This window comes from Paramisgurnus dabryanus, chromosome 15 (assembly GCF_030506205.2).
Source record: "Paramisgurnus dabryanus chromosome 15, PD_genome_1.1, whole genome shotgun sequence".
Lineage (NCBI taxonomy): Eukaryota > Metazoa > Chordata > Actinopteri > Cypriniformes > Cobitidae > Paramisgurnus > Paramisgurnus dabryanus.
This window is the reverse complement of record NC_133351.1, coordinates 2273158-2299615: the sequence shown is the minus strand read 5'-3', so window position 1 is coordinate 2299615 and position 26458 is coordinate 2273158. Positions and strand designations below refer to the sequence as shown.

At 35.9% G+C, this 26458-nt stretch overlaps 1 protein-coding gene across 1 annotated transcript; it reads right to left on the bottom strand.

Annotated features, from left to right (window-relative positions):
• Nucleotides 1-8577: 8577 nt before the first annotated feature.
• Nucleotides 8578-25774, bottom strand: tank (TRAF family member-associated NFKB activator). Its single transcript, XM_065252350.2, has 8 exons — nt 25588-25774; nt 23816-23982; nt 23617-23728; nt 21746-21858; nt 19314-19381; nt 18707-18825; nt 13134-13507; nt 8578-9755 (listed from the first exon to the last, which is right to left on the bottom strand). Exons 2-8 carry the CDS (start codon nt 23912-23914, stop codon nt 9591-9593), a joined length of 1050 nt encoding a protein of 349 aa, XP_065108422.1. The 5' UTR covers nt 23915-23982; nt 25588-25774; the 3' UTR covers nt 8578-9590.
• Nucleotides 25775-26458: the final 684 nt, after the last annotated feature.

Below are 26458 nucleotides of genomic sequence, written 5' to 3'. Positions count from 1 at the left end.
TTATTTATTTTCACACCTACTTCTCAGCTTTAAATGCAAAAGCAAAGGTTGGTTCACTTATAGAGGCCAGTGATGCCACCACAACTGCTTTTTCGCCTTGCATATGTATTTTGCACACCTTTTGTGATGGTGTGATGAATTGATCGTGACCTACAGGATGCAAACACAACAGAATGAATGCAGGACTCGGTGGAAAACAACAGAAGCGGCCCGGCTGTGTTCAAAAGGTGTGGGCTCCCTGACGGGCAGATTAGGGTTGTGGGAGCACTTTACAGGTTGTTGTCGCAGTAAAGCCAGCAGAGATTTGCACAAGTACATCCCCAGACAGAGCCGTGTGTGAGCAGAGTAGACAGCAAATTTGTTTTGCACTAAATTAAAACCCTTAAGAAAACATCAAATAAATTTGGTACATACAGAATAATCAATGCATCTGTATTTTAAAATCTTGTTGCTTTCAAAACACATTTTTTATATATATATATAACTACACTAGGTATTATAAATAACAACAGATTTTACAACTCACCAGCCACTGTGTATCACTAAGCACCCAGAGAGTTCACCTGTTAAACTTAGTGTCAATGGCTGGATCCTATTTTAGCACTTAATGAAACTTGCTTATTAAAATAACAAGATTTTTTTGTATTATGTAGCAATCAATCTTTAAAACAATGTTCTTAGTCGAGCTGAATGATTTCATAAGGAACCTGTACCATCCCTTCCTGTTGCACAAAAGCTTCTTTGTGGTAGTTAAAGGTTCTGAATGCTATAATAAGGGTAAGAAAGAAAATGTTATTTTAGGAACCTTTAACTAAAAGGGTCTTTGGAAAACCAATAAGGTTTATTTTATGAGAAGAACCCTATTAACCCACTTTTTAATTTTAAAAGCGAACCTATGTTGTGTAAATCAGGCCTAATGCTTCCTTCAGCCATGCCTACATTCACAGGGAACAAACACAGGGAGAAAGACAAACGTACAGCTTACTGAGTCACTAAGAATAAATTTAACCAGACTGCAAATTTTTCTGAATGTGAATGAATTCGAGTTTGGGAGACTTTCAAGAAATTGAAGGGGTTCTTCTCCTTGAAGGAGTATTAATGATTTCCACTAATATTGCAGGAGGTGCCAGTCATAGACTCCGGCGACTGCCAGATTACATCCACTCTCCACTTCTCCACGGCCAGATGGTTTCTTCACACTGCATAAATAAATGAATGCGGGTGTGTGGACCTCCATAGCACGGATCACATTCTCTCGGCCCGTCTCATCGACCTCAGAGGTGAGTCGAACTAGCGCCGCGTCCGCGCGAGTAAACAGGAGCGCGCGGAGGGTCCACGGCGAGGCCACCGACGCGCGCACGGTGCACGAGTCGGCGCTTTCAACGACGTGTTAAACCACGAGGCCTACGCTCCTCATATACGAACCCAACTCGCACCTCGATGTGTTATCTTAGCAGAAGTACGGCACAAATTTGCGAACATTGTTAAACAGATTACATCACCTTTGGCTGCGGTGTGAACCTCGATCAATTATGTATCTTTCCTATGATGATCACATTGCGTTAAAATAGCTGCTAATGAATTGAGAAACCACGTGCGCAACGGTGAAACGGTGCATCGCGGCGGTAACCGCGTGCGCGTATTCAATTACGCACTGTTTCGCGCGCTTTATGGCCGAAAGAAAGGTGTTTTCAGGTGGCCCTCCATCCACCTGACTCATTAGGACCCGGCGGCGGAGCCTCTCTCTCTCTCTCTCTTACCTGTAAATGGACTCGGAGGAAAAACAGAGCCGGTGCCCGGTGAGAATTTCACTGGGGGCTTGAAAATTCACACCCGCCCAAGGTGTTGTTTAGTCGTCTGATAAACATGTGAGAAAATAATAGGCTTGAGAGGAGTGGGTGCTTCAACCAAGGAGAGCGGAGTCAAGATCTAGATTTCTGAATAATTAACTTTGTGATCAAGACGATATCAGTCTGTTAGTCTTCATTTGTTCAATAGGAGCAACAAAAGAGAGAAAGAGGGAGCGGAAGCCAAGCAAGAGAGAGGGAGATAGAGAGACGGAGACGAGAGTGTCTTGGAAACTAGAGTTGTGGATCTAATTGAGGCTGCAAGCGGCCATATGGGCTGGTGTGAAAATAGCAAACGCTATCGGTACGGTGAAATTGAGACAGAAAAAAGAATAAGATGAACGCGCCATCTATCTTAAATATGAATATATGGTGAAAGCCAATTTTTCTTAACATTTCTTTTACGCAGTCATATATTACAATTGTTTCCATTCTCATCACTGGTTCATTTTGTTCACTGTGTGTCCATATGAATGAACAAACCAACCAGTCTCCAAATCCTTATGATGGTAAAACGCACACGTCTCCCAGCTATAGGAAACAGGCCAAGAATGGAAAACAAAGTGCATGTGAGTCTCTCCTCCCAACGCGCCTGATGTTCCGAGGCTGCCTGTTATCCGAGGTGTTAATTGGCAAATTCGGTACAAGTCAAGAGCGCGTTCCCTGCCGTCCTCGCCCAGCCAGCCTCAGGTCATTAAACCGAGAATGGATTCTCTCATGCTGTCTTAACCCTTGCAGTGCATTAAATCCTCTCCCTTCTCCTTCTTTAGCCATCCCTGCATCTAAGCAAATAGAAAATTCCCGTATATCACTTCAACGAGCAGGATTGCTAATTTACTTTATACGAATTAGTTACATTTTTCCATGCAAGTACTGCATCTAAAAGGTCAGTGATATCATAATCACACTGTTACACAATTCAGAACAAAAAAATCGCAGAAATAAAATGTCTTTTTCTAAGTGGATGGGAAACTAAACTAAAATACTGCGCCGTGCACCCTTAAAAATAAAGGTGCTTGAACCTTTAACATCATGAACCTTCATGTTTTTGCCATGGCATGGTTCTTTTAAAATGAAAAAAAAAGAAGGTACTTTTAAGAACCTTTTGTAGAACCTTTATTTATTTTTAAGAGTTTGCGGTGTGCACTTTTTTAGCATTTTGTTAAATTCTTTATAGTTATCATCAGTGTCGGTTTTGTCCATATTAATTAAAATACATCGAATATTTGTAATTTTACAATGTCATATAAAACATCTAGGTTAGAATCTGAATGCAAAAGTCAATAAAATTTGAAATTTTATTATGGAAAAACATGGATCTAAAATGATATAAATTTTCTAAACTGAAATCCGTATTAAAAAGACGTTTGTGGAGACATTTAAGATCAATCATTACGCATTTGGCCGCCACTTTTATCTAAAGTCATTTATTTATCAGTATTTGAGTTTCTTCAAACACATTAAAACACAAACACATTAAAGTGCTGACTTTAACAAGCAACATATCGAGTAGTACGCTATCTGAAGCAATGCCCAGCCTAAGGCCTTCCTATCTGCTGCTTCCTTAGAAACGGTGGCGTCCTCTGGGGTTCTGGGTGCGATCTCACCAATGCCTCTGTCATCACTTGCTGTGACTGCCAAATCTGTGCTCCAGAATCGGGGGGCTCGCAAACCGGCATAGAAACAAACACAAGACGCAGACAGGACTGCTCAGAGACCTGCGCAAGGCCGCCTTTCGCTTCAACACATTTCGCAGGAAGAATCGCGTTACATCCTGAACCGAGATGGACCGTTGCGTTGTTTGTTGGTAACATGTAAACTGCGGGGTGGCTTTATTTTCTCCTGCCCTTACATTTGGTCTGCGTCCCATCTATTCACATATGTGTTCCTTTAAGAAGTTGTTGATTGCAGACTTGACTTTGATATGGAGAGATGGCCATCAAGCCATCGCGCGGCGGCCAGATGACCTCCAACACCTGCTAAGATCTCTGTTTGCACAACTCTACTTAAAGTACGAATTTCTCATAGGTGTATTAAGGAATTATAGGAAACTTTAATTTAAAAAAAATCTAAACTTTCTCAAAAACAAGAATACCATGCATTATTTTTCTCAAAATTGTGCTAAAAGGCAAACGCATAGGACTAGCTTATCTAACCTGCCCCCAGATACAACTTAGCATTAGTCAGAGACTAATGTATCCTCTTTTGTCAGATGTTTGCATCAGGAGGTGGGTTTTAACAACAGTAGAGTCATTACAAACAGTGTGTATAATACTGTGGGAATAAACTTCCTCTGATCAAACTTTGTCAGCAGTGATGCTGAGACTCAGACTTCCTGTTAATTAACACTACATATTAATTCCGACATCTTTCCCCCCTCTCTTCTCCCAGACTGTTATTTGGCATTAGTCTCGCAGTGCAGACACTGACTTAGACTCAGCTTGTGGGGATTTGGCTGTTCAAAAAGAAATAATTCGATATTAGTTTTCTGTTTCGTTTTGTTAATGGGAACGAGTGCAAACGAGGTGGATTTACTGATATTTTTACATGAAATAATGCTGTCAGGGTTTAAATGAAACCTGCTTGCTTGAAGAAATGAAAATAAATATATAAACAAAACGTAACAGATTATTCCGAGATTGTTCTGTTTGGCAATATTGGATTAATTACGTCATAACTTAAACATCGAATTTATCAACTCGCTCTGTGATGTCACAATAATTTCGATATAACGAACAGGTGCACTCTTTATACAGGTGCACGGTTTTAAAGGTTACATATTTTACTTTAGTTTCATTTCTTTCAATTATTTTTCTCAGCTTCCCAAATTGTAAAGACACAGCAAACCCATAAACCGTTTCTACAGCGTTTTGGTATTTTGGAGAGATTTTTTCTAAGCAATTAAAAATAATAATTTTAATAGAAAGCTTATAATTGTATTGAAAATAAATCGAAAGTGAAATAAAAAATTAAATGAGATTTATTTAATACGTGACATTTGGAAAATTATTTGACGTTTTGGAATTAGGCCTACATTCAAGAACAATATTATTATTATTATTATTATTATTAATATTATATTTGGTATATATCCTAGAAGTAGTAGCTTAGGCAAAGAAAAAAAAAGAAAAAATCTCGCAGGTAGACTAATTCACATTAGCGCTGTTAGGACATAAGGAAACATTAATAGAGGAAAGATTAGACACAAATGAAATAGCAACAGATGTTTCAAATGATGCTAATTTAATGTCATTATCCGTGTCCTCGTTTTAAGCTAGCATCGAAATTAATTAAATAAATTAGTGTTCTACAGTTTCAACCTGACTCCACACACAAACACACACACACATAGGCCTACATATTTTATACTATTACAAAAATAAATTAGTACATATAGCTGCACATATGGGACTATTCTTATAATGATATTAGGCAGTATACAGATACAGAATTTATTTAAATTAGATTAAGTTAATTTTTTATGTGATTTTAGAAATTTAACTATTTGTAGGCTACTGGATGGAACCTTTTGGCTCGTCCATACATTGGTGGAACTTGAGCCAACACAGTTATGTGAGGGTCTCTCTCTCTCTCTCTCTCTCTCTCTCTCTCTCTCTCTCTCTCTCTCTCTCTCTCTCTCTCTCTCTCTCTCTCTCTCTCGCATTGGAATGAAGCTGGTGCTGTTTTTCTGCACTGTGCAGAAGCAGCGGCGGTGGCGGCGGCGCGGAGCGGCTGATTATCATGCGGCAATAATGAGGGTGAGCCGGGTTCCATTGTTCTAACACCTCCCCTATCCTCCGCACCAATCTGTCAGCGTTCAGTCTCAAATGCAGCACTCCACAAATGAATTGGATAATTAGTTGCCCCTCACGAATGCTGCACTCTTCTCACCCCTGATTGCTTTCACCTTTTTGCTCCTGGCAATTTTGACACCTCGTAATCAGCCTGCTGCTTCTCCCTCTCAATCTATAACCCTCCTCTTCCTCCTCTTTTTTTGGTGCCTGCCACATACTTTAATTCAAAATACGGCGTGTATAATACAGCAACAAAGTGATGAAACAGATGAATGCTTTACTGCGGATAATGGATGAATGGAATCTATAGATCTTTTGAATAATCGACTATAGGGAATCTCTGTCTTGGACTGTCTGCATTATACTGTCAAAAACTGAGTCAACAGCAAGGACAAAAAAACACATGGACCCAGAAACTGTCAGTACAGCTTTCCTCTTCCAAATAACGAGCACTGACAACGTAATTATGTACAAGCATCTGCCCACGACTCCAGAGAGAGAGAGAGAGAGAGAGAGAGAGACAGAGAGAGAGAGAGAGAGAGAGAGAGAGAGATCATTAGGGAGAGAGGAGTTCATATCTTCTGCCTTTTAGAATAAATTCATGCTTTAATGTGAGAGATGAGATTTTGTGCGGTCTGTTTATCCAAGTTGGGATGTGTATTATGCGCAACACATTGCGCGCTTTCGAAATGCGATATTCAGCATTGCAAATAGAGCATGCGCTCGTCACGTGTCTCGGTTGTGTTGTGTTGTTTTTCCTGCAACAAAACAATGTGGCGAAATTATGCTTTAATTAATACATGGGTTTGATTACAAAAAAATGGAGAAATGTCATCAATGGTAGCTTTTACGTCAGTTCTCTCAGGCCTACATTATAAAACGTTGTTCTGGTTATTCATGCTAATTTATCGATACATCAGTCCAGTTGTGCTTAAATATCAAAAACACGTGCATCAAGTCGACTGTGCAGCATTCTAAAGAATCATAATTTTGTTGCATAGCAACATGTTACCTAGCGTGAATTTGGTATTTTAATGGAAAATATTAATGTGATTTTTTCCATAACTGTGCCACCACTCTACAATATCTTTAATACGTGATTTTTATGTTATACAAAATAATTTTGGAATACGTAATTTTTGATTGTTCAATTGAAGCGCTCTGTTGTCAGAGTTGAAGAGTTTGGATCCAAAACGAGATAAACGAGATAGATTTGTAAAAATCTCGTTTTTTGATTGTGCATTCTAATTAATATAAATCAAACTGCAGTTGGTTTGTTTTTAATTCATAACAAAAAATACAGCACAATAAAACACAAATAAAAACATGATAACATCATATTAAACATGTTTTGACAAAAAAAATTAAAAACGGAGTTATCTCGTTTTGGAACCAAACTCCTGAAAGTTTCACTCATCCCCCTACTGTATATTTTTTCTAACATAACTAATAATAAAAAATAAATTAGATCAATATTTGATTTCTATTTATTTATTTGGCAAGTTATATAATTTACATTGGATTACGGCGAAATTAAACATCTTTTGTTATTTGGTGACAACACAGTGTTCGAATTACATCAAAGATTATGGGGGCCCCCTAGCTAAGACCCCCATCCAAGCCCCCCACCCCAATCCCCCCGTCATTATATGGTCACAGAGATTTCACAAAGTAAGATGTGATCCTGTATTAACGTTTAAATAAAAGAAACCCCAAATTACACTTGACTCAAACCCTAACCATTTTACACCCCTCAAATTAGTGTGAAATAATATTTGAGATAAAAAAAATGTAAAGCTCCTAACCCAATCCTAAATCAAACAATCTGTCAATTCCTCCAGAATACAGTAAGAGTTTACATTTATTTCAGACAGAAATCTTTTGGATTAGTTTATTGCGAAATTGGGACAAATAATGGACAGTATCACTTTGTGGCAGTGCATATATATCATTTTGTTCTTTATAAGGGGTCCCTCAATGCTTATAGGAGGTCGTGGACCACCCCAGCACCCCCCCTCAATTCGAGCACAACGATAACCGTCATTCTGTGCTGTATTAATGACTGATCTTTACGTAATCTTGTAAATTTTCTCCTTAACAAACGATCAGTGAATCATCCTCAAGCGCAAACAGCGTCTACAAGTGCAAAAAAAACAAAACAACAGCAACATAAAGTAGTTCCTCTTTTTCACACCAGCTCATCTATCGCGCGCGTTAGCATGTTGTAATCCGGGGCATGATAAGGTCTTCACCGCAAACACACGTTTGCCACTACACACATTTCCCTTTCTGCCTAACGCATCATCACTAGTTAGTGAGAATTCCTAGGTTTGTTTACGCAACTGCTAATTATCCACACCCACAGTCCAATGCAGCATCAAGGACATGGATTAAAACACAAGCACATCTGTACAACAGTGCACTGTGCAGTTAAAGAGGTATAATGTGTTATGAGCGTGTGAAAACACAATGCAATATTAAAAAACCAAGCTAGAATGTTGTGGTATTAGAGGTATTTAAGCATCTAATTCAGACGATGGCCAGTCGAGTACTTTTCGCTCGTGCATTCATCTGGATGAACTACAGGGCCCATAAACACACATCCGAGACAGGCAAGAAGGCCACATAGTAATGCAATAAAAATCATAAGATAATTGTGCGTGTAATTATAAAGCGAGCTCGTAATACATGTGCAAGAGTGCTTTCGTAGACCAGATGGTGTTTATCGTTGAAATAATTATGGAGAAATGATTTCTCATTCTGAGCAGATTCTTCATACAGGTGGTACAAATTAAAATTAAGTTATCAAATTAAAGCAATTAAGAGTTATTACTTCCACAACATTTCAAGGGAAAAAAACTTCCAGTGACCACTAAATTTACAGCCATGACTAAAACTGTAAGCGCTTTAGATATCAAACAACATCACAATAGGATAATAGGCATATAAAAATTGTATATTTGTATACAGACTGGGGTCCACCTGACAGTCAGATGCAATAGTGGTATCTACAAATGAAATAAGCACTTTATACAAAACAGATTTTGGATAAACAATAAAAATATTATCTTCTAGGACAGTGGTTCTCAAACTTTTTAGGTGTGCACCCCCCTCTGTATGTTGTATGGTGCATTGCTTCGTCGTGGCCCCCAAATGAAAGTTATGACATAAAACATTTTAAAACTTACAATTTGAATTAAACAAAACATTTTAATTACACAATGTAGTGCTGCTGGGTAGTAGCCTTATTTTTCTGAGGTTTAATTACATAGAATTTATGATAAAGTCATGTATTTTATAAAAACACACCCCCAGATTGAGAACCACTGCCCTAGGGTTTGACCCTTTCATTGGGCCTATAAATTAAAATTCTGCTGCACGTCCCATAAATTCAAGTGATGGACGTGAAATAAGTAACAATAGTTCAGTGGTTATAGTTGAAACTTTCATAATTGTTAAATAGTTTGGCAGATTCATATTTGACTATCGATACTTTGTAAGTATCGATACATTGACATTTGTAAGAATTACTCAAAAAATTCACGTTTTGTTTTTTAATTTAAGATATTCAGAGCAAAGACTGTCTGTGATATTTAAAGGTAAGAATGGCCAGATATTTAAACTTCCGATCGATTTAGATTAAAGCATCACAAAGAGCTATTACAAATAATGACACGAGTATAAAAAGAAAAAAGTTTCTCAGAGATGCAAATGTCCTTTAGATCGCCATATCATATTAAATTACCTTAAAAGAAAGCTTTTGTACAGTAAACTGGCAGTCATGGGAATGCCTCTTACTAAAAAGATTAATAAAGAAATAAACCATCCTAAATCAAGTTCTTCTAATTAAATAAAACACTAAAGTATGTGAGAAAATATGTTCTGACGGGCAGAACGCTACTCAACAAAAGCCAAGAATAAAGGCCATTTCAGTCCTCGACCGCACGGGTCATTTGTCAGCTTTGTTCTTAAAGTGTGAATTGAGGTGGCTATACATGTCATTTGGGGGTACATCATCCTCACAAAAGGCACACTTCTTTCGGCTGTTCATCTGCTGAGCGTCTGTCCCCGACGCCTGGCCGGACGCGTCCGGGAGGTCTGGAGTCCAAATAAGCTGGACAGAGATAAAGAAGATTAGGTCAAATATCTCTTTATGAGATAATGTTGGGGAAATCCAGCATTAAACATGCATTGATGGTATGGTCAATGCAGGATCAAATATATCCAACGTTATTATTAATAATGTATAAATAAAGCTCAATGAATTCTGTTTGATGCAATAGTGGCTTTACATGTCTAGTAAGATTCATATGAACCTCATTGCTATAGGACCAAAATGCACAGAAAATTATCACAATAACATTTTATATTCACTAATTCAATAATCTGTTAGTGACAAAAGCCTTATTTTTAAACTCATATCTCACTTTTGTTTCTTGCTTCACATAATTGTGACGATACCAGACTATATAATCAGTCATATATTTTGGTATATTAAGGGATGCATAACGATTAATCGCGATTAATCTATAGCAGAATAAAAGTTTTTGTTTACATCATATATGTGTGTGAACTGTGTATAATAACTTTATATAGATAAATGCACACACATGCATGTATATATTTAAGAAATGTTTACATGTGTATATACATTTGTTTATTTATGCATCATTTATATTATATATAAATAAAAATACTTAATATATAAATATATATTTTTTCTAAAAATTATACATGCATTTGTGTATATTTATATATACATAAATATTATACACAGTTCACACACATATATGATGTAAACAAAAACTTTTATTCTGCTACAGATTAATCACGATTAATCGTAATGCATCCCTAGATCTTTCCATTCCTATCACAGTTTCTTTAAAACATCATAATGAAAAAAATGACACCAGATTTACACTTCATAATTTCGACATATCACTTGAACTATCTGTTTGCCGACAACACAGTAGTGTATATTTTTTAGACTCTTTAAACGAGAGCCCAGGTATGTGTGACACTTTAAACTACAGACGAACAAAAGAACAGCCCAGAAGCGAGTGTAATAGTACAACAACACAGAAGAAGAGGTAATATGTGATTCACAGCTCTCTGTGGTCTTAGCACATCCTAATTGACATCCTAAATGGATTTACACTGAATCCCAATGCAGATGTGAAGCTTATATAATAGGTGTGAGTTTCTCACTTCTCCATATAGACAGGTAAAAACAACAGGGTTGCTTTATTTTTCTATGTCTGTTTTTTATCAGATTTCCTCAGCATTATTTCAAGCTGTGAATGTATGTACAGCATGTAATACTGAGTTTGTTTTATTGTAGTGAGATGATGTGCAATAGTTTCATATTTATGCGCATTGTGCATTTCACTCGGTCTAAACAGGCAAAACAAAAGTCCTGTGCCCAAACAAAGACCATTCTTCATGCATTTTGTTGCAATGCATTTTTGGGATCATCCTCTTTGTAAGTGACACATATTGGGGCGGTTTCCCAGACCCAATGCATGTTTGAGCTGCTTTGATTTAAAAACATCTTGCACCGATGTATTTTTATATATATCTGTACCACCAGAATTGTTTTTTGTAAGGTTTGTTTGTAAAAATGACTTAAATATCCTAATATATCTAAGGCCTGGTCCTGGACTAATCTAAACCCGGTCTGGGAAACTGCCTCATGATAATGACAAAAAAAATGGTTAAAGGAACCTTTCATCTGGGACTTCTCTTTGGAAATGTGCTCAGTATTACAACTCACGGCACAGTCATTTTGTTAAATGTTAAAAGAGACATATCATGTAAATCTGATTTTTCAATGTTAAAGTACTACAATTGGGTCCCCAGTGCTTCTACACTGCAAAAAAAAAACTTCTTAAATAGTATTTTTATCTTGTTTTCAGTACAAATATCTAAAAATTCTCAAATTAAAGTCGCAATGAAATTGAAATGAAAAACTATATATGTATTTTTAATAGTGTGGTATTATTAACAAATGACTTATCTGTGAGCTTCATTATTTTTTAAAAATTCGTGTGTGCTCATAATCTTTAATCAAAAATGCAAATCTCCTCCCCTCCTCAAAACGATCTCTCTTCACTTCCGGTCAAAAGTATGGCAGGTGGGCGGGGTCCGGGAGAAGATCGCAGTGATTAGCAATTAGCAACACGACCCAACTTCAAACGATCCAATCAGATCTCGATGGACAAATTCAAATCCAGCCCTGCCTTATTTCATCTCAAAAGCCGTTTCATTCGGATATACGTCACCACGGGGAAAATAAGGCAATCGCTACTTCCGTTTCATGGCGACTTTAAGATTCGTTTTCTTGATAAGCAAAAATAAGTCTAGTTTTTAAACCAAAAATATCAAATTTAAGTGAATTTGTGCTTAAAACAAGCAAAAAAATCTGCCAATGGGGTGAGAAATATTTTCTTAAATTAAGTGTTTATAAAAAAGTCAATTTATTTCAACTTCTTTTTTTTCTCACCCCTTTGGCAGATTTTTTGGCTTGTTTTCAACACAAATTCACTTAAACTACAAATGTTTGTCTTTTAGAAAATAAATATTTTTTGGGTAATTTTGCTCATCAAGTAAATGCATTTTGATTTAAGAATTTTTTGATATTTGTCAATAAGACAAAATACTTTTTTTTTTTGCAGTGTATCAAACTAGAACATGTAAAAAAGAACAACCCAGTAACTTAGTTCTGGTAAACCATTCTCTACAAGCATCCAAAAAATAGGTCGTTAAATTTGGCTCCCCTTGTGATGTCAGAAGGGGAGAAAAACGCCCCTTTATGCGCACTATCCAACCACTGCACTGCCATTTAGTGCAGAGAGAGAAAAAAATTGACAGCACAATTAAGTTTCAATTTTGACAAACCACCATCATTGCAATCAGTGTTTGCATTTCATCAGCTCATATGCATTTAAAATGGCATATTTTTGCTCACACATACAAAGTGGCGTTTTTAAAGGGACACTTCACCCATTTGCATTAAGTTTTTTATAGTTAGAACCCCAGTCATGTTTTTGAATGGTCATGCATCATTTCCTCAGTTTCCGCTGAGACAGGAGAAATACAGATTTCAGTGATCACACTCTTTCAATAAAGATTAATGTTTCTACAGGTGAAATGCTCCTTTAACATGCTATAATAAAATTTTAAAGTAAAACTTCACATACATACTCTGGGGACACCAAAGATTTATTTGACATCTTAAAATAATTCTTGTGAAATGTCCCCTTTAATAAAAAACTCTCTCACTGACACAAGCAAGCTGCCTAGCTACATTTATTGTAGAGTATCACCTTGTCAGTTTAGCACTGATTAGTTTTCAAAAAAAGATATTTTAATAAACAGTTCCCAATAAAATAACTGGCAAGGAACTTGCATTTCCTCGCCAAATTTAATTTAAATCACATATGGAGCTTGGCGAGTGTTAATTCTGAACGGTGGGTGCGAACGTCCCTCTCACCTGTTGGGGTCCTCGTACACTTTCAAGCGATGCTGAAGCTGCAGACGTGTGAGTGGACGGAGAGGGGGTGGGATATGAAGAATAAGACTCCTCCCTCATCGGGTGTATGTGATCTTCCAGGTCTGGCCTGAGCACGGGCAACTCCACACGTTTATCCGGGGTACTGTTCAGAAAATCGTACTCGGCGTCTGGGCTCGGGGGAAACTTGACACTCAGGCCTCTTAGGGAATCCAAAAGGGCGCCGTCTGGACCAGCACCACGTGACGCGAGGGGTGCGGAGGCTTTGTTGACCTCTGGCCTCAATCCTGGGGGAAAAGGCACCTCGGCCTGTTCCGCTGTGTCATCGGTGCACTGGATGGGCATGGAGAACTGTTCTGGAAACAGATGAAATGAATGGTGAAGAGACGTTGCTTGGTCTCTTTACGAGGTCATTTCATTAAAAATAATCTTTAGAAATTTATTGTACTATAAAAGATATAGTATCTCTGTGAAGAGGTTATGTATTTTAAAAATGCACAACATTTACACGTAATGTTGTTGCAAAGGCAAAGCAGGTTAGTAAATAAAATAATATAAAAGATGACTACAAATTTATCGGTTTCTCTTGTATAACATGCACAATCAATCATGCATAAGATCATGAACATGCATTGAGAAAATAAGCGGTTTTAATTTTATATTGCCTTTATTTCAATTGGACTGCTTTATGAAGTTTTAGTCACAATTGGCTCGGCCAAAAGCACTGAACTATACTGAACCGCCAGCAAACCGTACGGTTTCCCATTTTCCATATGAAGGTCTGTTACAGAGACATCTTAAAACGTAATGCAGTAGAAAAAGAGAAGAGAAAGAGTTAGGGTTAGATATGTAAACAGATATGTAACTAAACACTATGGGGCAGTTTTTCGAGGTTTAAATTAATTCAGGACTAGGCCTTATGGTTATATAAGGACATTTAAGCAATCTTGAGACAAAACAAAATGCATTAATTTATGTTAAGATGTTTCAGTGCAAGACATTTTTTAAGTTAAGGCACCTCAAACATGCATTAGTCTGGGACTAAGATAAGCCCTGCCCGGAAAACCACCCCTATATCAACTCATTGAACTCTTGACTTAACATCGATCACTATCACAATCAGTAAATTTTGCATTGCAAGTGAACAAATGTAAGTTTCTTCAATGCACGTCTTATCATTTTGCGTTTCCATTACAGATTTGCGCACAACTTAAGCGTTATTTTCTAAATGTCGAAAAAAGACTACTGCGTTTCCATTAATCGATGATATGCGACTGTTTTTTCTGTCATTCCAAATATCACGTCGACTGATGTTGGTAGGTTTACTAATATCACATCCACCGCACTAGGTGTAAGAGTATACAAACATTAAAGGGAAGGAAAACCCCTTATACTTAGGAGCGGCAACGTATAGGTGTTTCTTGGAGGTGATAGTACATTATTTTAAATCAGAAGAGATGTAGGAGTGTTAGCCAAACGTTATTGTCAAGGAAAGTCTCTTACACTTGGGGCCAGACACGTACTGAGGTGTAGTACATACCGCTTCATCTTCAAATAATAATTATATTTCCATTGCAGTTTTGCGAAATGCACCTTTTCCGAATTGCCTGAAAAAGCACCTCATGCGAGCGTACAAACTTTCTTGCGATATATGGGAGATTTTGCAACATTGATGTGTTTCCATTGGGCATATTTTCAATTTGAAATGTCAATTTAAAGGGTAAAGAAAATGCAGCTACTGATTAAACCTCATATAAACCCTTCCTGTTATCCTTACAAAGGTTATGCATAAGTCATGACAATAAAGATATATCTTTATAAAAGCAAGCTCAGTGAGTGATTGCATTAAACAAATCTCATGTCAACACACGTCAGGTTTTGAAGCAGTGTATATGTTAATGTTTATTGTCTTGCCAGTTGTTGCAAGTGTTACTGTAACTGTGATTTTTTTTAACTGATGGTTTAAAGATATTATTTCCTGTGCTATTCCACATTAAGACATCTACATGTGTGTTCGGGGATGCATAACGATTAATCGTGTTTAATTATACACAATATAAATTATATATAAATATAAAAATGTATATACATGTAAATATTTCTTAAATATATATACATACATGTGTGTGTATTTATATATACATAATATACATTATATACAGTACACACACATATAATGTAAACAAAAACTTTTATTATGCAAACGATTAGTCACGATTAATTGTTATGCAGCCTTAGCTGGGTTCGAACCCATGATGTTTTACACTGCTAATGCAATGCTCTACCACTAAGCTATATAAGAAATGAACACTGCTGATTTAGATTAACATCTGATGTATAGAAAAGGACATAAACTATCAGGCAATAAATTCATACAAATGAGGAAGACAAAATCAGACACACAGATGTCACAATGACACTCTAATGTAGGTAAGAGAAACTGCTCATATGTTAGATTATCTCTCACTCATATAGATATGAGCACATTAGTATGCAAATGTATAGAAGCACAGCAGTGATATGCACACCATGTAACGCTGACTATTAATGAGCAACTCTGTCAATTTTAGCACCAAACAATGCAGTGCGAACCGATCTACCATAACAACTGTGCCAGCCACTGCCACACCAGCCAATTAAAATCAACTACAATTCTCCTTCAGAGTCTCTCGATCAAAGTCAACCATCTCACCGAGCAGACTTTTTATGTTATGTTATGAAATCATAATGATCAGAGAATTGCTTGGACTCAATTAGAGATCCATAATCCATTTTTGCAAGGGCAACAAATGTGATATTGTTTTGCTGTGAATAATTTTTTCAGTCATTAGTGCTTACATTTCCAGGGCAGAATTACTTGTTAAAGTCTGATATTAAACGTGTTCTCAGTTTGGCATGCCACAAAAAAATGTGTTATTAACCACCCAGACAAATTTGAATGATTAATAAAACAGCATATAAATAAAATAAGTTATCAAAATCTTTGCTCTTAAACGCTGGGGGCGTGTAAGCTGTCAGTGTTATAACCACATCCACTCGCTGCCATCTGATCTAACTTTTCAACAGTGGCAATTGTGTTAGGGGCGGAGCCATGCTCGGTGGCTTCAGTGCATCATCGAGCCACAGTTTTAGCCCCGCCCAAACAATCCTGAACACAGAAATGAGGAAAAAACGGTTTAAAGGTGTACCTCCACAATTCAGTACCACACAGTTTATTGTCTTTGTTATGCGTTTCCACAATTCTCTGTATTCTCTTTATTCCTGAAATAAGTATTTATTATTTCCATAAGATGTCAGGTGGTACAACCTATCAGATACTTTTAATGTGCTTCCAGTGTCATGCTGATTGTTTGTTTATTTGATAGTAGTTTTTCAAATTATAATCCTGAAAGTAGTTTGAAAGTGTAAAACAACTTTACCATGTGAGAAGTATAAATTGAAGAACACAAATGTTTTACCTTTTTTTACAACCTCTGGCGTGTATTAAGACTAAAATTATTAGCTTAATAATAAGCTTATTAAAAATATTTATTTTAATGTATTTTATTTCTTATGGGTTTTCATAGCAGTTGCACCATTTGACGTTTTGGTTACACCCCCTGACCTCTGCAATGAATATCCTTTATAGTCTCTTTAAAGTGAAAATTGTTTCTAAACACATTATAAATGATAGAAATGTATTGCTGAAACACGCACAAAAGATGTAGTACTGAATTGCAGAGTTAGATCGTTAATGATTTTTCAGCATTTCTGTGTTCAGGATTATTTGGGTGGGGCTAAACCTCGCATGGCGAGCATCCATTCAGATTGAAGCGGTATTTGAAAACTTTTCCGTAAGTGGGCATGGTTTCAGTGTGGACACGCCCCTATCTCTTAAGAGCAGAGATTGCTGCCTATTTTTTAAAGATTTTGATAACTTCTTTTATTTCCTTGGCATTTTTTCCAGCATTCAAATTTGGTTGGGTGGTTAATAACAAATTTTTCTGTGGTGTGACAAACTTTAATATCTGACTTTACAGGGACTTCAACAGACTTCTACTTGCTGGTATAAGCTTTTGCCTGTGATATCAAATCTATACATATACTTTATAAATACAATCAAAATGTCTTTGATAAAATAGGATTTTTATAGTTTTATATTGGTTGTACCACCTGACACTGTACCAAATGTACCAGTCTACCAATTACATTAAATAAGGTATTTTTCCTTATTTGAGAGAAATCAACAAACTTTTCTTGACTTGACTTGACCTAAAAGGCCAATGTGTGCTACCTTGACATTTGAAAACAAGTTTTTCAATTATCCTAACATCCCAACAACTAATGATTAGGGCTGTCAAAAGATTAATCGTGATTAATCGCATATAAATTAAAAGTTTGTTTTTGCATATAATATGTGTGCACTGTGTGTAAGTATTATTAGATTTTTTTGTATATAAATTTTAAAATATATACATAAAAAACATGTTTTTAAAATTTCTTAAATGTATTTGTGTGTTTATATATACATAATAATAACACACAATCCACATTCCAATATATTTTGCAAACACAAACTTTGATTTTGTATGCGATTAATCGTGATTAATCTTTTGACAGCCCTACTAATAATATTCATGAAATTTATAGAAAAGGTTTCAAACATTTTTTTTTAAATTATTTTATTTAAACACCATCTTTAACAGTGGTCTTAAACGTCTAATTTGTTTGATATACAAGTTTGATATACTAAAACAATGGTGCATGTCATTGACCTTTCAACTGCTGAGCTTACTAAGGTGTTTGGGGAGTTTGTTTGCTTGTTTAAGTCAAAAGAGTCAAACCTTAGATGCCTCCTCCTATGAAGTCCACTCAAGTTTTTCTTACGGTAGGCAAATATTGCGAGTCCAGTCATTTAGAAATGTAATAAGTCGCCTCTCCCAAACAATCTCGCAGGGTTCGAGATATCGTTCACGCCTGCAGCACAAACGGCATGGGATGAGTTACGCAATGAATTATAATACTTTTCGATTTTTAGCCCTAAGATTTAGAAAACAACGCTTATTATGGCAGTTTCATGGGGCAAAGCACGACGCCCTTTCTGTACGGTTTCCTCTGTGCCACCGCATCCAAAAATACATCTAACTGGCGTTCTTGTTTTTCCAAGACAATTCACAGAGGACACGTAATTGTGTAACAGTGTACCGCTTCAAAACAACATTTATCAAAGTGATAATTGAACACGTTCATCTGCTCGGTCTATTTTAATGCTGCCTGGAGGTCAGAGGGCATTGGAGCAAAAAGCCCTTACAACCATGGCTCTGCATTTCTGCTTTTAATTGCACGCGGGAACAAACGATGAAATGTATAATTACTAGCATTCTGCTTTATACTAGCAGTTATATAATTACTCATTTGTTGTGACATTTACAAAGTAATTGTAAGTCCACAGTTATTATTTTACCTAATTTAATTAGAATACAAAGACATGCGCTTGGGTTAGGTGGTATAACAACTATAATTTAATAAAGGACATTAGTCCAAATTTTCAACTTAGCTACTAAAAATGTTGTTACCATTTGTGGTTTCCTTTCCGCTGTGTATTCTCTTCAGGTGATCTTTTTGTCTTCTCGCTAACGTTTGAATGATCTGGAAAGTCCCCTGGATTTCCTGCAGAGCGCCCAAAACGTCCTCGCTGAGCCAAAGACAAAGACACATCACAAAACTGCTTGCTTCCTTTTTTTAAAATAAGCAGATGATAAATAAATAAATAGCCAGTAATGGGTGTTTTCTCATCTAAAGGCTCTTTCGTGACCCATGAATTGATGTTTATTAACATGACGCCTGTAGTGTTGTTCTCTCTCACCGCTAATCTTTTGTAAGCGTGATTTTTGACTATATGTGTCTAAGGAAGAACTAATATGATAACTTTTCACCTCCACACAATCCAATCGCTTTATAAGAATAGACTTTCATTAGAAGCACATAAATACTGCAGTAAAGTAATTAGATTTCATGGGTGTTGTCTCCACTAATATACTCTTATTCATAGATATATATTCTGAATCTTTTTACACAACTGCCATGCCGAATCTGAATGCATTTTAGTCGGCATGCCTGTGGGACTTCAGTGTAAAATCCTTCTTTAATAATTCATCTTATAAAGTGACATGAATCTTGTACCTCTTTACTCCACAAGCAGCAGGTATTGAATGGGAAAGCGTACCAGGACGGTCTGTGGGATCACTTATCTGTACAAGAACAAAACAAATACACAGAATTATCAACAACAATTAAGTATTTTTTTAAAGTGACTTATCTGTGAGCTTCACTATTTTTTAAAAATGTATGTGCCCTCATAATCTTTACGAGGGTTGACGATGGACGAATTCAAGTCCAGCGTTACCTATTTCATTTCAGAAGCTGTTTCAATCGGATATACGTCACCACGCGGAAAATTAGACAATCACTAAGTCCATTTCATGGCAACTTTAAGATTTACTGAAAGGGCTCAACTTGGTTACAACTTGCCACACAACATTATGTAAAGGTCACATTTTACCTCACAATTAATGGAGACGAATGCATTTTACATAAAGAAATTAAAGCGCATATTAGGACCATATTAGGACTTGCAATTTGTGACCATTTTGTGAAATTGAAATGCTTATTGCAAGTAACTGTATTCTCTTCAAATGTTATGCACTTAAATTATACTACGAGACAGATTTTTATGTACATGAAGTAAAGCATTGTAAAAACCTGATAAGTTAACTCAAATCATTTGAGGAAACCGATTGCCTTTTAAAACATACATATGAGTATTGGGAACTTAAGTCCATAATACTCAATATATTTACGTTCACAGTACTCAAATGTATGTGTTTTAAAACGTAAAAATGGTTTAAAGCAATCAGTTTCCTCAAATGGTTTGGTTGGAGTTAACTTTTTTGGTTTTGTAGTGTGGCTTTGTAGAATACGCTTATTGTCGGCCCGACGAAATGTTAAAATGCTCTCTCAATTGTAAGTCACTATGGATGAAAGCATCTGTTAAATGAGCAATGTGATATACTTTTCTAATTAAGTATTACTAGTATTATTTTCATTTACAGCTCTAAAAATAGGCTTTATTATCTTTGAGCGACCGGGATCAAATATGACCCATGAACATCCATGCTATAGTACAACATCCGGTTAAAGTGACTTCAGCATTTGATTGGAGCGTGGAGGCTATTATCTACTTGAGATTAGGTTCAAGAGCAAAAGAAAAGAGCCATTACAACCTGTTATTTCTATATCTTAGAGTAACAGCCATCTAAAAAAAAGTGACACCTCTGTTTTAGAGGAGAGATCTCAATTCTGTGAGTCTGTGCTGATGGATCGTACACGAGCGTTATGCTGCAGTGCCCCCTATGGGTTTAAACACGTGCATGCTCAAAACAATTGAGAAGAAGTATCACACTGGATTCAATTAGAGAAACATTCTCACTATGGACAGATCGCGATGAAAAATTATATCAAACTGTGAAGAGAGAGAACTACGTCTTTTTCACACATTTCTCACAACTTAACCCTCGAATGAACCGTGGATAACTAGCAAAGTACTGCAAACTCGGCTATTAAGATTGTCTTCCACTTACAGGCGGCTAACAATGAGAACATGATATACAGTGTGGGATGCCTGGGGTCACGGTCATAGAAACCCTTCTGTACAATTATATCACATCAAAATGTGCGTTTAATCAACAACTGGAAAAAAAACACATGGTGCATATTTCAACGCTTGCAGAGCGGGGTCTGTACCATAAAGCCGGTTAACTTAGTTACCTAACTCAGGTGAGACTGAAATTAGTTTGTGTCAATCCTGGGTACCATGAAACTTTAAGGGGCTTTTACGAGGTGTTGGTCGCCATAGTAACAAAGGCTACACGGCTAAGCTTACGTTCTGGATCAGTGTTCATGCCCCGAAATTCCACCAATCCGGTGCGTCCTGTGACAGTCGGCGCTGCGATAAGCGCAAACCCTTAAGAAAGTTAACCATGGTTTTATTGTAGTAAGCATGGTTTTGATCAATTAAAAACATTTTGTATCACCACACGTTTACTTTAAAAATACCATACCGTGGTAAATTTAGAAATAGAAATAGTTACTCGCTCTATTTATGTTGAACCCGATTGGTTGTTAGTTGTGGACGTCGTAACTCTTTTATGTGCAGGGGCTAGTGGACTTAAACGTGTGTTCGACTTGGCACCGTAAGAACTGACAGGAGTATGACGTAAAAGTACCGCGAGAGCGATTCGAAATTAGACTTTTCCGTATGATTTCTCGAATGGCTCTCGCGGTACTTTGACGTCATCCACCTGTCGGTTCCTGTAGCGCCGACAAAGTCGAACAAACTTTATGTTAGCAGCATAAGGATCAAAGAGAGAAAGTTGACGTTCGGCTTTCATGGTACCAACAAATCCTGATAGCACTTGGTTTTGTCAACTTGAAACTAATCCTGTAAATCTGAGTTTGTTTAACCATCTTCACATGGTTCACAGGTATATAAAACTCTGACATCATAGATTCAACAGTATGGCATGCTTTATATTAAAATGATAATAAAAACACACCAGGAAATGATTTGTCCTGTGGAAAGTGGACTGGTTGTCAGGGTGCTGATCGTTAGGTGCCGAGATCTCTGCTTCCTGTTTTCTGTATGCAGATTCGCAGAGTTTCAACTCTCCTAAAAACAGAATGACCAGGAACAGAGATACGTGAACACGGTCACGTGTCTCAACAATAACAGTTATTTACAGTAAAGCATGCATCTGACATTTTCCAGAAAAACAGTTTCGAACAGTTTGGTCTCATACTGAACATGGGCATCATCAATTATATCACTTTTCTGTGTTATGTACATTTCCATTACCAGTACGTTTACGGACTTCAAAAATGAAAATAAAACAAATTTCTGTAATTATGCAGCTGGTTGACAGTAACTTACTGTAGAAGATAAAGACTGAAAATGTTTCATGTTCATTTAACTTTGAACAAACTGTTGCCAGTAAATAACGTAAATGTAAAATCTACAGTAAGTTACTGGCAGCTAGTTGCCAGTAATAACCATTAATACTGTAATTTCTACAGATTTTTTTTACAGTGTAAGTGATGCTTTCTAAGTTTATTACAGGCATGTGGATGGTTATAAACAGATATACAACAATTTTTATTTAAATGACATTAAGTTTTGTAGGAAAATATATTTATGAATGTAGGGCTGCATTACGATTAATTGCAACTAATCGTTTGCAGAATAAAAGTTTTAGTTTACATCATATATTTGTATGTGTACTGTGTATAATAATTATGTATATAAATACACAAACATGCATGTACATATTTAAGAAATATTAACATGTGTATATACATTTTTATATTCATAAATAATTTTATTATATATAAATACTTAAAGGTATATCTCGAATTTTAGAAAAGAACCACCTTTTCCACTTAAAAAAAAATGATTATCCACCCGGAAAAAGAAAATCTTCCACAATACCTTTAATATAAACATATATTTTTTATGAAATTATACATGTATGTGTGTATTCATATATGTGTATTATTATTATACACAGTAAACACATATATGATGTAAACAAAAACTTTTATTCTGCAAACGATTAGTTGCGATTAATCATTATGTTTTAAAAACAAAACAAAAATTTGCCAACACATCTCAATATTTATTTCACTACTTTAAAGGTTAAAGAGTATCCCATGACGCACCTCATAATACTGGTTTATTAAATGCCCAAAGTGTGCAAAGCTCTTATCTACAGGAAAGGGAGGCTGCTCTGAAAAAGCTAAAATATAAGAGATTCCTATTTTCCAAGTATGTGTATTTATCATTTTGATGACTTTACTATTAGACACATATAGGAATAAGGTTTCTCTGAAACTTTTACATGTTTTTCCAAAGTTTCCCTAAAGTCTAGATAGCTTAACTTTTAGTTATTCAAAGAAAATTATTTATTTATTTATAAATATAAACCCTGACCCCAGTCATTATAATGTCCAATTTTTTTTTTTACTGAATAAATTAGCTTTCCATTAATGTATAATTTGTTAGGATAGGACATAGGACAATATGACAATATTTGGCCAAGATACAAAAAAAGAAAATCTGGAATCCGAGGATGCAAAAAATTTAAATATTGAGTAAAATCGCCATTAAAGTTGTCTTAATTAGGTCCTTAGCAACACATTTTACTAAAGATAAATACATTTTTGATATATTTACAGTAGGAAATGTACAAAATACATTCATGGAACATGATCTTTATTTTATATCCTAATGATCTTTGGCATAAAATACCAAAGGTACTTTTGACCCATACATGTATTGTTGGCTATTGCTAAAAATATACATGTGCTACGTATGAAGGTTTTGTGGTCCATGCGTATAAAAAGCAAACATCAGCTGGTTGTGTTTTCTAACCTGAGGTGTGTTTGTGAAGTAAACCGAGTTGAGTTTTCAGATGAGAAATTAGCTTTTCTTGTTCTTCTATCTTTTTCTCCAACTGCTGAGTGTGACGCTGAAACTGCTCCGTCTGCAGAAGCAACAGATCTCTGTTAGTGACGTTTCCCTTTTATACAAACTAAATAAAAAAACAACATTGTTCCTTGAACAACAGAACCTTATGCTGAAGTTCCTTTTTGGCAAGATCTTTTTCAATAGATGCATTGCGGTACGCTTCGAAGGCTTTGTTGAGCTGGTCACTGATGTTCCTGTCCATCCCGTGGCCTTCAGTAACATTCCGGATGGGCCGGTGCCGGGCTCCAGTCCCAGGCAGACACAAACACCCTTAAAAGATTAAAACCAGAAAAGTCAGCAATACTCACAAGCTTAAAAAACAAATATGATTTAAAAGCTGTCGGGGTTTGAAGTAACAGTTGTTAAAACCATAAAATGCAGTTTGGCATTTTAACTCTGGACGTTTTGTAACAGAATCTTATTACATAAAACAAAAGCTATAAAAGTGTCTGCTTTATACCTAAATGTAAGGGTAATGTTTAAAAAAATTGTCTTTTAGTTATTGTTTAGTTTCTTTGTGAATATTATGACATTACAAAATAAAAAAATGGGTCAATTTCAAATTTTACAGAACAAATTTCTTTAATGTATACATTTTCTAATATAAATACAAAAGATATCATTTTAACAATTAAAATTGTATTTGGATATATCAGAAACAGTCCTTTAATCTGCCAAGACTGGAATGAATATGACACAAGCAACATTTATAATAAAATAATGATTATTTGATTAATTAATTTGATATTATACTTTAAAACACTTTTGTCCAGGGTATAAATTGAGAATAAAAATCATTTGTTGGTCTATACAAACTGGGTGTCACATTTGAATGTTTTTAAAAACTTTTTTAACCATCTAATGTTTTTCCAAAGTATCCCTAACATTTGGATAGCTTCACTTCAAGTTATTCAAAGAAAATAATTTTTGTCTAATATAATATACACGCATATTCTGATATATAATATATACCCAGGTAATGTTGTGTGACCCTGGACCATAAGGGTCTTTCTAAACTGAATAATGTATAGTTTGGATAGGACAATATGAAAAAATGTAGTTTTTTTAAGTATTAATGTATATGCACATAGTTTGGATTTTATACAATCATAAAACAATGTTGCCCAAAATAAACATGCAGTATAGTGCATGCAACAAATCTTAATCTTTTCTGACTCAATGTATTTTATCACACTTAAATGAAGTAAAGTTCACACAACAGGAACTTGCCATTACCAGACTTTCCATCAGAATAAAAACTACCCTATCAAATTAAATGATTCATCAAACAGCACGTGTTAAGAGTAAATGTTAACATTGTTTGGCCATCAGAAACTATAATTACTGACAAAATAAAACATAACACACTTAACAAACCTGTTTGACTTGACATTGATGATTGATTTCCTTTGCCCTACATACACATATCAACTATTATGTTAAAACTGTCCTTCTTTATATAAGTAACTAAATGTATATGTTTCATAATGTATGACTATGTAGTTTCACCATGTGTGTTTACATGTTCACCCAACAGCTTTTACAAAATATATAGGCTATACTGTAATTTAAGTATGAAGTATTAACCAAGAATATGTAACTACATTCATACTGAGATAACACACTAATGACAACTTCCCTATGTCCCAATCATACAAAATGTCCTTAAATTTCGTTCGTTTCGAAAGTGAAACTTAACAGCAAAGTTTACATTTTAAAACAGACTTTCAAAGAAACACAACTAAACTACCAATTTTAGAAAACGAGGAGTTTTCTAACAGCTGAAAGCAAAAGTATCTCGTGAGGCATCAACATCAAGTGAGTGGATGAAGTAACGTTAAGTGCACTTGATAGTGTGCTTCATCGCGGTCTTACCTTCACTCGGTAACAGTCCAAAGAATTAAAGTTGTGCGCAGTTTGGACATCGCGACGCTACTAGCAGTTTATTTTGGCGTTTAACAAGAGGAAATGAAGTATTTTGTACAAATGTATATTCTGCATGTTTTACAATGAGCTGGGAACTTCCCTCGGGGAATCCCCACGCGCAACATTCACTTCCGCTTCAAACCGCTCAGCCAATCAGCTGTCGCGACGCCGGTTCATGATCGGTGTGTGTGCGCGTATGTGTGAGAAAGAGAGAGAGGGAGAGGACCTACTTAACCCTATTTTGGAGACAAACTTGTACCCAAAACCTTTTGTGGATGTCCTAATTTGTTGAAATGCTTTACAAATAAAGTTTTTAAATAGAAAAAAATGCAGGAAGGTTTCTGATATGGTCAGGTTAGGGTTGGAGCACGCATTCAGTCGGGCTATATTTTGTATAACTGCCCTACTAAAAAATCCAGCTAAGACTGTTGCTGGTGAGCTGGTTTTAGCTGATCTCCCAGCTTGGTTTTGCTAGTGTAGCAAGCTGGTCTAGCTGTGTTTAGGTCACTTTTAAGCAGAAAGACCAGCTTTGCAAGGCTGGGAGGACCAGCTTAATTCAGCTACTGCCACCTTAAACCAGCTAAAACCAGCTACTAGCTTATGTTGGTCTTAGCTGGATTTTACACTATGGTATAAAAACAATAGAAGTCAAAAAAGAGAGAGAGGGAGCTTATAAAAACTTTTGAAGTGATTCTCATTATTTAAAAGATTGACGTATAGGTCAAATGATGTTTTGCTTTAGATATTAACAGGTTAATGTGAATATAAATGTCATCAAATGTCATCACGTTTTTGTGAAGCACTGACTAGTCACTGACTA